The following is a 15,097-nucleotide window of genomic DNA, read 5'->3' as shown; positions in this document are numbered from 1 at the left end:
TTCCTCTCCACTCATTCTTTCATCCCTCCATCCCTCAACCCCACTCCTTCCTCATCTCTCATCCATCCCTCTATCTCTCCTCTCATCACACAGTCCCAATCTCCCTCTCTTCTCTCCCAACACTCACTTTTATACAATCTTCCATCCATCACTGTCTCTCTCGCTCTTCTCTTATGTTTCTCCTTTCTGCTCCTCCCTCCCTCCCCCCCTCCCTCCCCCTCTCTCTGTCAGAGGCGGGTATTACATAACCCTGTTTTTGGGGGCGAGGCTGTTTGTTATGTAAGTGGTCTCACTCAAGGAATACTAATGAAACACAGACAATAGAGGAACAAACGTTCTCACTAAGTGCTCTGTGTGTGTGTGTGTGTGTGTGTGTGTGTTTGATGCTGTTATAGTAGAATAATAAACAAATGGGTGGTGTGATAAAGCAAAGTTACTCTGATCAAGTGATAAGTGTTTCATTCTATTTAGCCTACAACAATAATATTTTAATAATCTTTATTTTATTAGCAATTAAAGAACAATACACAGTGTGTGTGTGTGTGTGTGTGTGTGTGTGTGTGAGAGAGAGAGAGAGTGACAGACCCTCTGCGTGTGATGTCATCAACAACAAACCAATCAGAATACAGATCCACAAACAAGGTCAAGTGAATTTAAAGTCCACTTTATTGTACAGGACGTCTGACGTTACAGAACACTTTTACTACAAACACTTTAAAAAGAAAAAAATATTTCACAACAAAACATAAAAAGATAAGAATTATTTCTTTAAAAAAAAATAAAAATAATAATAATTATATTTAAACAAAGAGGATTGTGTTTTGGCAAAACAAAGTGTTAGTGCTACATATCACATGATTCAGTGAAGAGGTCCATGTCCTGGTTACGAACATCACCACGAGTTTAAAACCTAAAGCTTCACCATTAAACTAAACCGTTCTGTCACATGATTGTGTTTACGTCCATATAAATATAGTTTTATATATATATATTTATTTATATATATATATATATTAAAAGCATGATTAGAGCGACGTCGAGCGGACGGTACGATCGGTCACTAATCCGTGTCGTGTGTGTGTGTGTGCTTTGTTCATTTATTATCTTGTTTATAACCTTCTTTTGAAGATTGTTTAGGAAGCAAAAATAAAGAGTTTAAAAAAAAAGTGACCAAGTTTTATAGCTTATAGATTCTTTACTCTGTTTTTGTTTAAAAATAGACTGTCGTATACGAATCTCTGCGCGTACATGTGGTTATAACACTACACACACTCACAAACCCCCACAGACTCTATGTAGCTGAATAATATTAAGATACAGTATACAGGTAAAAGTTTGTGCACCCTGACGGTCACACACGAACCTCTGAAGGATTTCCGCTAGATGTTGGAGTGTGGGTGTGACGGTCAGGGGTGCACATACTTTTGGCCTTAGGTGCATTTGAGAAGCCGTTTTAATTACCCTGTGTAGTAAGAACAAATGCACTGGTGGTAGGGAAATAAATCCCCACGTAGAGTATTGACATTACTGCACACTGCATCCATGGTGCATATAGGAAACAAACTATAACTAATAAATCGGTTTAAACAGATTCCAGTGTTATTGATCTCTCTCACACTCGCTCACACTCGCGCGCTCTCACTCACACTCGTTCTGTCTCAGCTGTCGTGAGCTCATAAGTCTTTGCTTCCACGCAGCGCCCCCTGTTGGAGAGCCTCATTGTAAACCTCCCCTTTAAGACCCGAGTCTTAGTAATTAGTAGATCAGACGTGTACGTGGTATAAAAACCCTTTGCACTGGTCACAGTTTACGATTAAAAATCCCTGCACGACAACTCGATTATAATCATCACATAGAATATATTTTAAAATATAGATATATGTTGTTTTGTTTTGTTTTTTTAAATCAGAAATATTATCAGTGTTATTAAAATCTCAGCGTCCACATCACTAACAAGACAAAGAACATTAGGCATCACTTAGAAAGAAAAAAACAAAACAAGTTATTCATCACTAAAGTGAAAGTGGATTAAATCCGTAACATGATGGAAGAAGAGGATTTTAAAGACTGGTGCATTTACAAAGATCGCATGCAGAAAGTCTCTTAAAAATCTCCTTGATGCTGTTTAATAGTAAAGATGCGGAGAGAGAGAGAGAGAGAGAGAGAGAGAGAGAGAGAGAGAGAAGGGGAAGAAGGCAGCATCAGGTAAAGACTGCAGACATCAGGAAGAATAACAGTCCCTGCCTTATTCTGAGAATACACCGCTGCCTGTGTGTGTGTGTGTGTGTGTGTGTGTGTGGAGAGAAAAGACATCATAGCTTCATAACCTAAAGCAAACTGACTTTTAGTATGTGGAAGAAAAAAAAACACCTTTTCTTATCTTCAAAGCCAAAAACACGCAAATACGAAGTCAGGACGAAGACGGTACAAGTTGCAGGTCGGTTAACACACACACACACACACACACACACACACTCTCTCTCTCTCAGAGTAGATAAATAAATCAACCCGCTCCTCACACGTCATCATCACGTCATGCTGGAGCATGCGCTTCACTCCAGAGGAGAAAGTGGGACAGAATGTGTTTCTCAGCATGTGACTCTGTCTCACTCACACACACACACACACACACACACACACACACTCTCACACGCACACACACATTTTCTTATCACAAAGATGGAAATTACAAAAAAAAATAAAATAAATCACCATGACAACACAGCGACGGAGAATCGTGGCCAGGTTTTCTGATTTCTAAAATCGGTTGTTTGAAATCTGACACGTGTTTCTCACGTGAGCGTTGATTCGTTTACTGACTACAAACTGGTGTGATAAGGCTTCTAAGCCGGTCGACCGAGTTCGTCTTGTGGATGGCGATCATACTGAAGGATGTTACAAAGAGATTATACTGAAAAAGAGCTTTCTGTTAGTCCACTAGGGGGCGAAAGACGACGTGCTGCTGCTGCTGCTGAGCTAAAAACAAACAAAACAACAACAACAACAGTCACTGTGTCTCTATAGAAAAGGATTTCGATATACGAAAGAATTTCAGTGTGTTGGTACAAAACAATCGGCTACAGCTGTACGTTCGATCCGCTTGCACGTTTATGTGCGAAAGTGTACCAGGATCACACGTTCGTGCGAGGTGATGTCACTTCCTGCTACTGAGTCAGAAAGGTGAAAATGAGAGCAGAGAAGGGCTTCATGCTTTGGTCCAGTGTTTCCAGATGAAAATAAAACCATTAACCTAAAATCTACCATTAAAAACAAATAAACACAACCTGTGTGTGTGAGTGTGTCTGTGTGAGCTGCTCTTTAGGTCAGTAACCCCACCCACATTTACAGTTTGGAGTTTGTGTTGGTTGTTGATAACCTACGGTGTCTTGGTGAGGTCTTGTCCTTACAGAGGGCCGTACTTGGACTCGTATAGAGCCATGATCTTCTTACAGCGGCTGCAGTTCTTCCTGAGCTCGGCCACTTCCTGCCGCAGTGCCGCGTTCTCCCGCTCTAGGAAATTGGCACGCACGGCGATCTGGTTCTCCTTCAGGCGGCGCGCGTCTCGTGAACGCTTCGCTGCTACGTTGTTCTTCTTCCTCCTCATCCAGTACTTCTCGTCCTGGAAAAAAACAGGGATGATGGTTAAGGAGCTAAAGAGAGATAGAGAGAGAGAGAGAGAGAGAGAGAGAGAGAGAGAGAGTGAGAGAGAGATTGAGAGAGAAAAAGAGAGAGAGAGAGATACACAAAGAGAGAGAGAGAGAGAGAGAGAGAGAGAGAGAGACAGAGAGAGAGAGACGGAGAGATACACAGAGAGAGAGAGAGAGAGAGAGATACACAAAGAGAGAGAGAGAGAGAGAGAGAGAGAGAGAGGAAGGGAAAGAGAGAGAAAGAGAAAGAGAGAGAGAGAGTTCTCCTCCCTATTCCTCTCCTCTGTTCTCCTCCCCATTCCTCTCCTCTCCTCTGTTCTCCTCCCCATTCCTCTCCTCTCCTCAGTTCTCCTCCCCATTCCTCTCCTCTCCTCTGTTCTCCTCCCCATTCCTCTCCTCTCCTCAGTTCTCCTCCCCATTCCTCTCCTCTCCTCTGTTCTCCTCCCCATTCCTCTCCTCTCCTCTGTTCTCCTCCCCATTCCTCTCCTCTCCTCTGTTCTCCTCCCCATTCCTCTCCTCTCCTCTGTTCTCCTCCCCATTCCTCTCCTCTGTTCTCCTCCCCATTCCTCTCCTCTGTTCTCCTCCCCATTCCCCTCCTCTCCTCTGTTCTCCTCCCCATTCCTCTCCTCTCTTCCACTGTGCTGCATTTAAACTCTGCATTCTGACACTGCCTCACATGCACATCCTCGTTCAGATCGTGTACAGGAAGTAGAACCCGTCTTACAGGAAACGCTCACCTTGGAGTCCTCTGGAACAAACACCTTCTTGGATTTCTTGATCATAGGCTGTGGTTTGAGTTCTTCCTCAGAGAAGCGGTGTTTGCGTGGGTTAAACAGCTCACCTCCCGGAATGCTGGACAGCACCAGGTCTGCCGGATCTGGCTGGAAATTCACACTCACCTCGACCTCCTCTGGGTTGACGGGAGACGGAGTGATGCGCTCGTGCTTTGCTTTAGTCTCTACAGGGAGAAAGTGAATTTAATTCTTATTATTATAAAACCAGTCAGTTTAAACATCTCAGCATGTGTGTGTGTGTGTGTGTTTGTGTGTTTGTTCACCTGTGGTATGCCCCATGACCTGCAGCTCAGCTATTCCATTCTCACCCTTCTCATCCTCCCCTTTTATCTTCCGCACTTCTGCAGCTTTCTCCGTTTCCCCGGGCACCTGTGGGACAAACCCTGAGACTTCTGGGACTGCGGGGGATCCCTGAGCCTCCTGCTCCAGGCTCTTGTGCAGCTCCTCCTCCAGGGCTGCAGGTATTTGGTTCTCCAGCAGGAACTCATCCAGGTCCATGTACTCCAGGTGGAAGTTCTCGCCGTCGTATGGAATGGTCTTGTCCCAAATTGTGGGAGTGAGCGAAGCTGAAACTCCGCCCACGCCCACGCCCCCGGATCCTCCGCCTCCTCCATCTCCGCAAGACTCCCCATCACCGGCAGAGCTCAGCTTCTCCTTCTCTATCTCTGTGATGAACAAATGGCAAGAAGGTCACTGTGGTGTTTTATGGAGTTCCACAGTGACTAGGCTTATAACAATTTGTAAATTAAAAAGGTTTCACATGTCACAGGAAAATAATCAGCGTGTGATGATGTACAGCTACCGTTACTTGAGTGAGGGCTTTTATTTTTGTCACATCTACATTACAGAACAGTGAAATTCTTTCTTTACGTATCCCAACTCTGGTGGTTGGGGTCAGAGCGCAGTCGAAGGCCTTGCACAAGAGCCTGACAGTGGCAACTTTGCAGTGCTGAAGCTTGAACCTCGACCCTCCGATCAACACTCCAGAGCCTTAACCACTTGAGCCACCCCTGTCCTCAGAGAGAACGTGACTGAAACGAACAGGAACAATTACTGAGCTGTAATTGTGATCCTTTCGTCACCTAGACATCTACGTTCATTGCTGTAAAAGGTTGGTCCTCTGCGTAATTACTCTGAACTTGCTGTGATCATACAGTAGGTGGCTAAATGCCATGTGTTTTAAACACTTCACTGCTTCTGAACTATTACACTGTTACTCATCAGGGGAGCTTTTTAAATCAGCTGGGTATTTCCAGATGTTCACACAGTGTAGTCTTGATGGACCCATAATACACATAGAGAGTATAAAACAACAGTTTGTGGAGCTGTACATCCTGCTGGACTTTACCATGTCCTGAGCAACATAAAAACAGAGTTCACACTTGAACCAGGGTTTTTTTTCCTCTCCATACTTTGCAGAACAGGAAGTTCATGAGTGCCACTGACTAACCGCTGACCTGCTACATGACTAACCGCTGACCTGCTACATGACTAACCGCTGACCTGCTACATGACTAACCGCTGACCTGCTACATGACTAACCGCTGACCTGCTACATGACTATAACTACATGACTATAACTACATGACTATAACCGCTGACCCGCTACATGACTATAACTACATGACTATAACTACATGACTATAACTACATGACTAACCGCTGACCTGCTACATGACTATAACTACATGGCTATAACTACATGACTATAACCGCTGACCTGCTACATAACTATAACTACATGACTATAACTACATGACTATAACCGCTGACCTGCTACATGACTAACCGCTGACCCACTACATGACTAACTGCTGACCCGTTACATGACTATAACTGCTGACCTGCTACATGACTATAACCGCTGACCTGCTACATGACTATAACTACATGACTATAACTACATGACTATAACTACATGACTATAACTGACCTGCTACATGATTATAACTACATGACTATAACTACATGACTATAACCACATGATTATAACTACATGACTATAACTACATGACTATAACTACATGACTATAACTACATGACTATAACTGCTGACCCGCTACATGACTATAACTGCTGACCTGCTACATGACTATAACTACATGACTATAACTACATGACTATAACTACATGACTATAACTGACCTGCTACATGACTATAACTACATGACTATAACTACATGACTAATCGCTGACCCGCTACATGACTATAACCGCTGACCTGCTACATGACTATAACTGCATGACTATAACCGCTGACCTGCTACATGACTATAACTACATGACTATAACTACATGACTAATCGCTGACCCGCTACATGACTATAACCGCTGACCCGCTACATGACTATAACTACATGACTATAACTACATGACTATAACTACATGACTATAACTGCTGACCCGCTACATGACTATAACTGCTGACCTGCTACATGACTATAACTACATGACTATAACCGCTGACCTGCTACATGACTATAACTACATGACTATAACCGCTGACCTGCTACATGACTATAACTACATGACTATAACCGCTGACCTGCTACATGACTATAACTACATGACTATAACCGCTGACCTGCTACATGACTATAACTACATGACTATAACCGCTGACCTACTACATGACTATAACTACATGACTATAACCGCTGACCTACTACATGACTATAACTACATGACTAACTGCTGACCCGTTACATGACTATAACTGCTGACCTGCTACATGACTATAACCGCTGACCTGCTACATGACTATAACTACATGACTATAACTACATGACTATAACCGCTGACCTGCTACATGACTATAACTACATGACTATAACCGCTGACCTGCTACATGACTATAACTGCATGACTATAACCGCTGACCTGCTACATGACTATAACTACATGACTATAACTACATGACTAATCGCTGACCCGCTACATGACTATAACCGCTGACCCGCTACATGACTATAACTACATGACTATAACTACATGACTATAACTACATGACTATAACTGCTGACCCGCTACATGACTATAACTGCTGACCTGCTACATGACTATAACTACATGACTATAACTACATGACTATAACTACATGACTATAACTGACCTGCTACATGACTATAACTACATGACTATAACTACATGACTATAACTACATGATTATAACTACATGACTATAACTACATGACTATAACTACATGACTATAACTACATGACTATAACTGACCTGCTACATGATTATAACTACATGACTATAACTACATGACTATAACCACATGATTATAACTACATGACTATAACTACATGACTATAACTACATGACTATAACTACATGACTATAACTACATGATTATAACTGACCTGCTACATGACTATAACTACATGACTATAACTACATGACTATAACTACATGACTATAACTGACCTGCTACATGACTATAACTACATGACTATAACTACATGACTATAACTACATGACTATAACTGATCTGCTACATGACTATAACTACATGACTATAACTACATGACTATAACTACATGACTATAACTGACCTGCTACATGATTAAAACTACATGACTATAACTACATGACTATAACTGACCTGCTACATGATTATAAATACATGACTATAACTACATGACTATAACTGACCTGCTACATGACTATAACTACATGACTATAACTACATGACTATAACTGACCTGCTACATGATTATAACTACATGACTATAACTACATGACTATAACCACATGATTATAACTACATGACTATAACTACATGACTATAACTACATGACTATAACTACATGACTATAACTACATGATTATAACTGACCTGCTACATGACTATAACTACATGACTATAACTACATGACTATAACTACATGACTATAACTGACCTGCTACATGACTATAACTACATGACTATAACTACATGACTATAACTACATGACTATAACTGATCTGCTACATGACTATAACTACATGACTATAACTACATGACTATAACTACATGACTATAACTGACCTGCTACATGATTAAAACTACATGACTATAACTACATGACTATAACTGACCTGCTACATGACTATAACTACATGACTATAACTACATGACTATAACTACATGACTATAACTACATGACTATAACTGACCTGCTACATGACTATAACTACATGACTATAACTACATGACTATAACTACATGACTATAACTGACCTGCTACATGATTATAACTACATGACTATAACTACATGACTATAACTACATGACTATAACCACATGATTATAACTACATGACTATAACTACATGACTATAACTACATGACTATAACTGACCTGCTACATGATTATAACTACATGATTATAACTACATGACTATAACTACATGACTATAACTGACCTGCTACATGATTATAACTACATGACTATAACTACATGACTATAACTACATGACTATAACCACATGATTATAACTACATGACTATAACTACATGACTATAACTACATGACTATAACTGACCTGCTACATGATTATAACTACATGACTATAACTACATGACTATAACCGCTGACCTACTACATGACTATAACTACATGACTATAACCGCTGACCTACTACATGACTATAACTACATGACTATAACCGCTGACCTACTACATGACTATAACTACATGACTATAACCGCTGACCTACTACATGACTATAACTACATGACTAACTGCTGACCTGCTACATGACTATAACCGCTGACCTGCTACATGACTATAACTACATGACTATAACTACATGACTATAACCGCTGACCTGCTACATGACTATAACTACATGACTATAACCGCTGACCTGCTACATGACTATAACTGCATGACTATAACCACTGACCTGCTACATGACTATAACTACATGACTATAACTACATGACTAATTGCTGACCCGCTACATGACTATAACCGCTGACCCGCTACATGACTATAACTACATGACTATAACTACATGACTATAACTACATGACTATAACTACATGACTATAACTGACCTGCTACATGACTATAACTACATGACTATAACTACATGATTATAACTACATGACTATAACTACATGACTATAACTACATGACTATAACTGACCTGCTACATGATTATAACTACATGACTATAACTACATGACTATAACCACATGATTATAACTACATGACTATAACTACATGACTATAACTGCTGACCCGCTACATGACTATAACTGCTGACCTGCTACATGACTATAACTACATGACTATAACTACATGACTATAACTACATGACTATAACTACATGACTATAACTACATGACTATAACTGACCTGCTACATGATTATAACTACATGACTATAACTACATGACTATAACCACATGATTATAACTACATGACTATAACTGACCTGCTACATGACTATAACTACATGATTATAACTACATGACTATAACTACATGACTATAACTACATGACTATAACTGACCTGCTACATGACTATAACTACATGATTATAACTACATGACTATAACTACATGACTATAACTACATGACTATAACTACATGACTATAACTGACCTGCTACATGACTATAACTACATGACTATAACTACATGACTATAACTACATGACTATAACTGACCTGCTACATGACTATAACTACATGACTATAACTACATGACTATAACTACATGACTATAACTACATGACTATAACTGACCTGCTACATGACTATAACTACATGACTATAACTACATGACTATAACTACATGACTATAACTACATGACTATAACTGACCTGCTACATGACTATAACTACATGACTATAACTACATGACTATAACTGACCTGCTACATGATTATAACTACATGACTATAACTACATGACTATAACTACATGACTATAACCACATGATTATAACTACATGACTATAACTACATGACTATAACTACATGACTATAACTGACCTGCTACATGATTATAACTACATGACTATAACTACATGACTATAACCACATGATTATAACTACATGACCATAACTACATGACTATAACTACATGACTATAACTGCTGACCTGCTACATGACTATAACTACATGACTATAACTACATGACTATAACTACATGACTATAACTACATGACTATAACTGACCTGCTACATGATTATAACTACATGACTATAACTACATGACTATAACTACATGACTATAACTGACCTGCTACATGACTATAACTACATGATTATAACTACATGACTATAACTACATGCCTATAACTACATGACTATAACTACATGACTATAACTGACCTGCTACATGACTATAACTACATGACTATAACTACATGACTATAACTACATGACTATAACTGACCTGCTACATGACTATAACTACATGACTATAACTACATGACTATAACTACATGACTATAACTGACCTGCTACATGACTATAACTACATGACTATAACTACATGACTATAACTACATGACTATAACCACATGATTATAACTACATGACTATAACTACATGACTATAAGTACATGACTATAACTGACCTGCTACATGATTATAACTACATGATTATAACTACATGACTATAACTACATGACTATAACTACATGACTATAACTGACCTGCTACATGATTATAACTACATGACTATAACTACATGACTATAACCACATGATTATAACTACATGACTATAACTACATGACTATAACTACATGACTATAACTACATGACTATAACCACATGATTATAACTACATGACTATAACTACATGACTATAACTACATGACTATAACTGACCTGCTACATGATTATAACTACATGACTATAACTACATGACTATAACCGCTGACTTCAGTCTTTTACTCATCACATTCACTTCATCACAATAAATACACAATAAAGGGTTTTAATCCCCACCGTCGTCTCCGTCGTCCATTATGTTAGGCGGTAAGATGTCCATTATTTTCTTCAAAACTAAAGGCAAAGGCTTTTGCGGATTGCTGCTGCTCGGAGAACCGAGAACCGTCGCGTTTCCGGGCATAATTCAACACTGTAGGTAAAATGACCAGGACAATAAAAGTACAGAGAAGCGATTAAGATGACAACGACACAATGGTGCGTTTTAAACCTGCTGGAGGTCCTGAGGCAGGACCAAAACAACACCGCTGTCTGTCTCTCTCACCACGGCGTTACATTTACATATTTTCGCATATTCATAATACGTGCGCGATATGAAAGCAAGCTACACGCCGATTGGTCCAATAACTTATGAATAATAAAGAGAGGGCCGCCGGTCCTCGTACGTCTATTGGCCAGCGTAAAGGCAGCGCGCGAGAGCTTCTTTGAGCAAAGCAAGATAACGCGGACACGCGCGAGCGCGTTCACGCCGTGGCTCGCCCTAGCACGCGCACTGGTAGGGATAAATTAACCGTTTAATTAACTATTCACGGAAACGTAATATCTCTCCACATATCGAAGTCGCCATTTTATTTAAATGTGCTGGATGCGTCGGAGTGTTTTTTTTTGAGCACCTCTCGTTTCAAAACACGTGCCTCGCGTGATCACGTGACCTTTAGCTGCCGTCACTTACTGAGCGCGTGGACTCGAGCGTGCTTCTGCTGCACCACCATAACTTCACGTGCATTACATCATTATCTCGGTTACACGTTACACACACACACACACACACACATAAATATACACGCACATACATATACACACACACATACATACACAAACACACACATATATACACAGACATAAACACACATACATATACACATACACACACATAAACAAACACATACATACATATATACACACACACACACACATGTACACACACACATAAATATACATACATATACCCACACACTCATACACATACACACGCATACATAAACACATACATATACACATACACACACATGTACACACACACACACACATATATACACACATACACACAGCGCAGCGCTACATTATACACACATCACATGTCACTTTGTATATCCGTGCATGCAGACATGTGAAGGACACACACTTCAGCAGCAAGCATGTACATATGCACCCTCACACACTAACACTGCACATGTGTGCACACAGATATGTGAATAAACACACACTTTTTACTGCTGTGTTTGTGAGGACAGTGTGTTCTCTTGCAGTCACTGTTTATTGTACAGCAGAAAATACCTGAGCCTTCACATGTCCACAAACAGCATTAACAAGCAGCACACAGCTGCTGAAGCACTTGCCCTGTCACTGCTATAACCTTACACACACACACACACACACACACACATACACATACACATACACACACACATACACACACACATACATACACACATACACACATACACACACAATCACACACACACATACATACACACACACATACATACATACACACACATTTGGTACAGAAATCGGTTCAGTGAAAAGCAGAGTTCACAAGAAGCTGCTATTAAATACTTGAACACTGCCTTTACCTCTACTTCTACACAATCCCCTCCAAAAGTATAAATAAAACATAAATGCTGATTACTTCCTTTTTGCAAGAATATCAGATGACAGGTCAAAACTACAGCTTTTATTTCCTGAGATTAGCATCCAGACCTAATAAACAACTTTTCTAAGCCTGTACTGTACTTTTCAGATGGTGAAATGCTGCTCAGTTACAGTAGGTTAAGGTCTCGCCTCATATTCATCTATTGAGCTCAAACCAGCCTCGTTGTTCCAATACTTTTGGATTGGACTTTAAATATGAAAGCTGCAACAACACGACTAACTACAAAGAACAGGTCGAAGCCTGTATTAACGTTGATCATGGGCGTGACAAAGGAAGTTTATACCGCAAATAAAACCAGGAAGTAAACAATACATTTTTCTCCCATTCTCCAAGCACAATAATGTTGTCCACTTCCTCATTCAAATTCAGGTCAGTGTAAGAAAAATATTCTGATCATGTTACAGGGATTTGCCAGACAGAAGAAAAGACACTCAGATACTTTACTTAATATTAATTAAATATTTACTGTGTGTAAATATTGGCACCCACCAAACAGCCTTGTTGTGATCAATTAACCACCAGATCATAATGAATTTAATCCGCATTTCATACTTAAGAAAGAAGAAGCCTCTGTTTTGTGCTTAATTATATTTCACCTCACTTCTTCTTCTTCTTTTTATTATTATTATTGTTATTATTCTAATTAGTAGTATTACATAAAAGTAGTTCAAAATCAATAAAAAGAAAATAAAAGAAAGAAAAGAGAAATGGAATAACTGATGGGTTTGTATTGTATCGTCAACGTCACTTTTGTGTGTCTTTTGGGGAACCATAATTGGACTGTACAGGATATTTACAGCATTTAGCAGACGCCCTTATCCAGAGCAACGTACTTTTTTTTTCTTTTATCTCATTTCTATACAATTGAGGGTTAAGGGCCTTGCTCAGGGGAATCGAAACGTAGGAATCGAACTCACAACCTTCCGATTGGTAGCCCAACACCTTAAGCATTAGGCTACCACATCCCATGTGGATATGCTTAAGTAAGCTTTCAGTTTCAGTCATAAATATATATGTAAATGGAAAAACCCATTCTGGACCAGACAACATTCCAGGTTCACATCTTCACTGCTGACTTCTTCATCATTTCCCTGAGCAGCACCTTCGTTCCTCTACCAGTCTCAACGACTATCATCCTGTGGGTTGGGGGTTTGATTCCTGCCTCTGCCTTGTGTGTGTGGAGTTTGCATGTTCTCCCCGTGCCTCGGGGGTTTCCTCCCCCGGTCCAAAGACATACATGGTAGGTTGATTGGCATCTCTGGGAAATTGTCCGTAGTGTGTGATTGTGTGAGTGAATGAGAGTGTGTGTGTGTGCCCTGCGATGGGTTGGCACTCCATCCAGGGTGTATCCTGCCTTGATGCCCGATGACGCCTGAGATAGGCACAGGCTCCACGTGACCCGAGGTAGTTCGGATAAGCGGTAGAAGATGAATGAATGAATGATACGCACACGAACCACATAATCTATCTGAAACATCAGGAGTCAAACCTTTACATTTAGATATGCATGCATAGTTGAGAAGAAAACGTTTTGATTCTGACATGCTGGATAGAGTAACACTTTATTGAATCACGTATTATCGGTGGTGCGAGTGGGCGTAAACGTCTGTACACGTGAACTGTAGTTGCTCGCTCGCTACACTTTCACACCTGTGCTGGCTGCTGAACCTGAACAGGCGGTTTATCAAATTTCTAACCTGCTAGGAGTGAAGTCCGGTTCTACCAGTTCTACTTTTAGCGCTTATTAGCCTGTGACTAACAATATAATGATTATAATAAAACTGATTTTCCTCCTACATTTGCTTTGTCAGGAGAAAATAACAACCGCTTGCCCCACTTAACATGCTGGATAGAGTTCACCTCCGCTCGCAACCTGCTTTGTAAAGAAAGTATCTACACTGTAATATAAGTAGCATTGAGTAGAATTGAGAATGTGTGTGTGTAGAGTTACTCATGTAGAGGTTTATTAAACAAACGATCTTCCCAATGCAAAGAAGCAGTCCTCAAAATTTCGTTAAGATTTCAGTGATTCTCGGCGTCACGTC

The 15,097-nt window shown here is 40.0% G+C and overlaps 1 protein-coding gene across 2 annotated transcripts in view; it reads right to left on the bottom strand.

Moving 5' to 3' along the window:
* Positions 1 to 648: 648 nt before the first annotated feature.
* The window catches only part of tefb (TEF transcription factor, PAR bZIP family member b), a 16,646-nt gene continuing 2,197 nt past the window's right edge, over positions 649 to 15,097 (bottom strand). Inside the window, exons 1-4 of one of the 2 annotated variants that reach the window (XM_060865438.1) lie at positions 11,396 to 11,970; positions 4,705 to 5,106; positions 4,385 to 4,605; positions 649 to 3,619 (exon numbers count right to left, since the gene is read on the bottom strand). In XM_060865438.1, coding sequence (XP_060721421.1) covers positions 3,404 to 3,619; positions 4,385 to 4,605; positions 4,705 to 5,106; positions 11,396 to 11,519 — 963 coding nt within the window. In that variant the 5' untranslated portion in view covers positions 11,520 to 11,970 and the 3' untranslated portion in view covers positions 649 to 3,403. Of the gene's footprint in view, positions 3,620 to 4,384; positions 4,606 to 4,704; positions 5,107 to 11,395; positions 11,971 to 15,097 lie in introns of those variants that run through there. The other variant, XM_060865439.1, reaches the window with a different exon arrangement.

Source organism: Tachysurus vachellii, chromosome 3 (assembly GCF_030014155.1).
Source record: "Tachysurus vachellii isolate PV-2020 chromosome 3, HZAU_Pvac_v1, whole genome shotgun sequence".
NCBI lineage: Eukaryota > Metazoa > Chordata > Actinopteri > Siluriformes > Bagridae > Tachysurus > Tachysurus vachellii.
The sequence above is the reverse complement of the archived record's forward strand: the minus strand, read 5'-3'. Positions and strand labels throughout refer to the sequence as shown.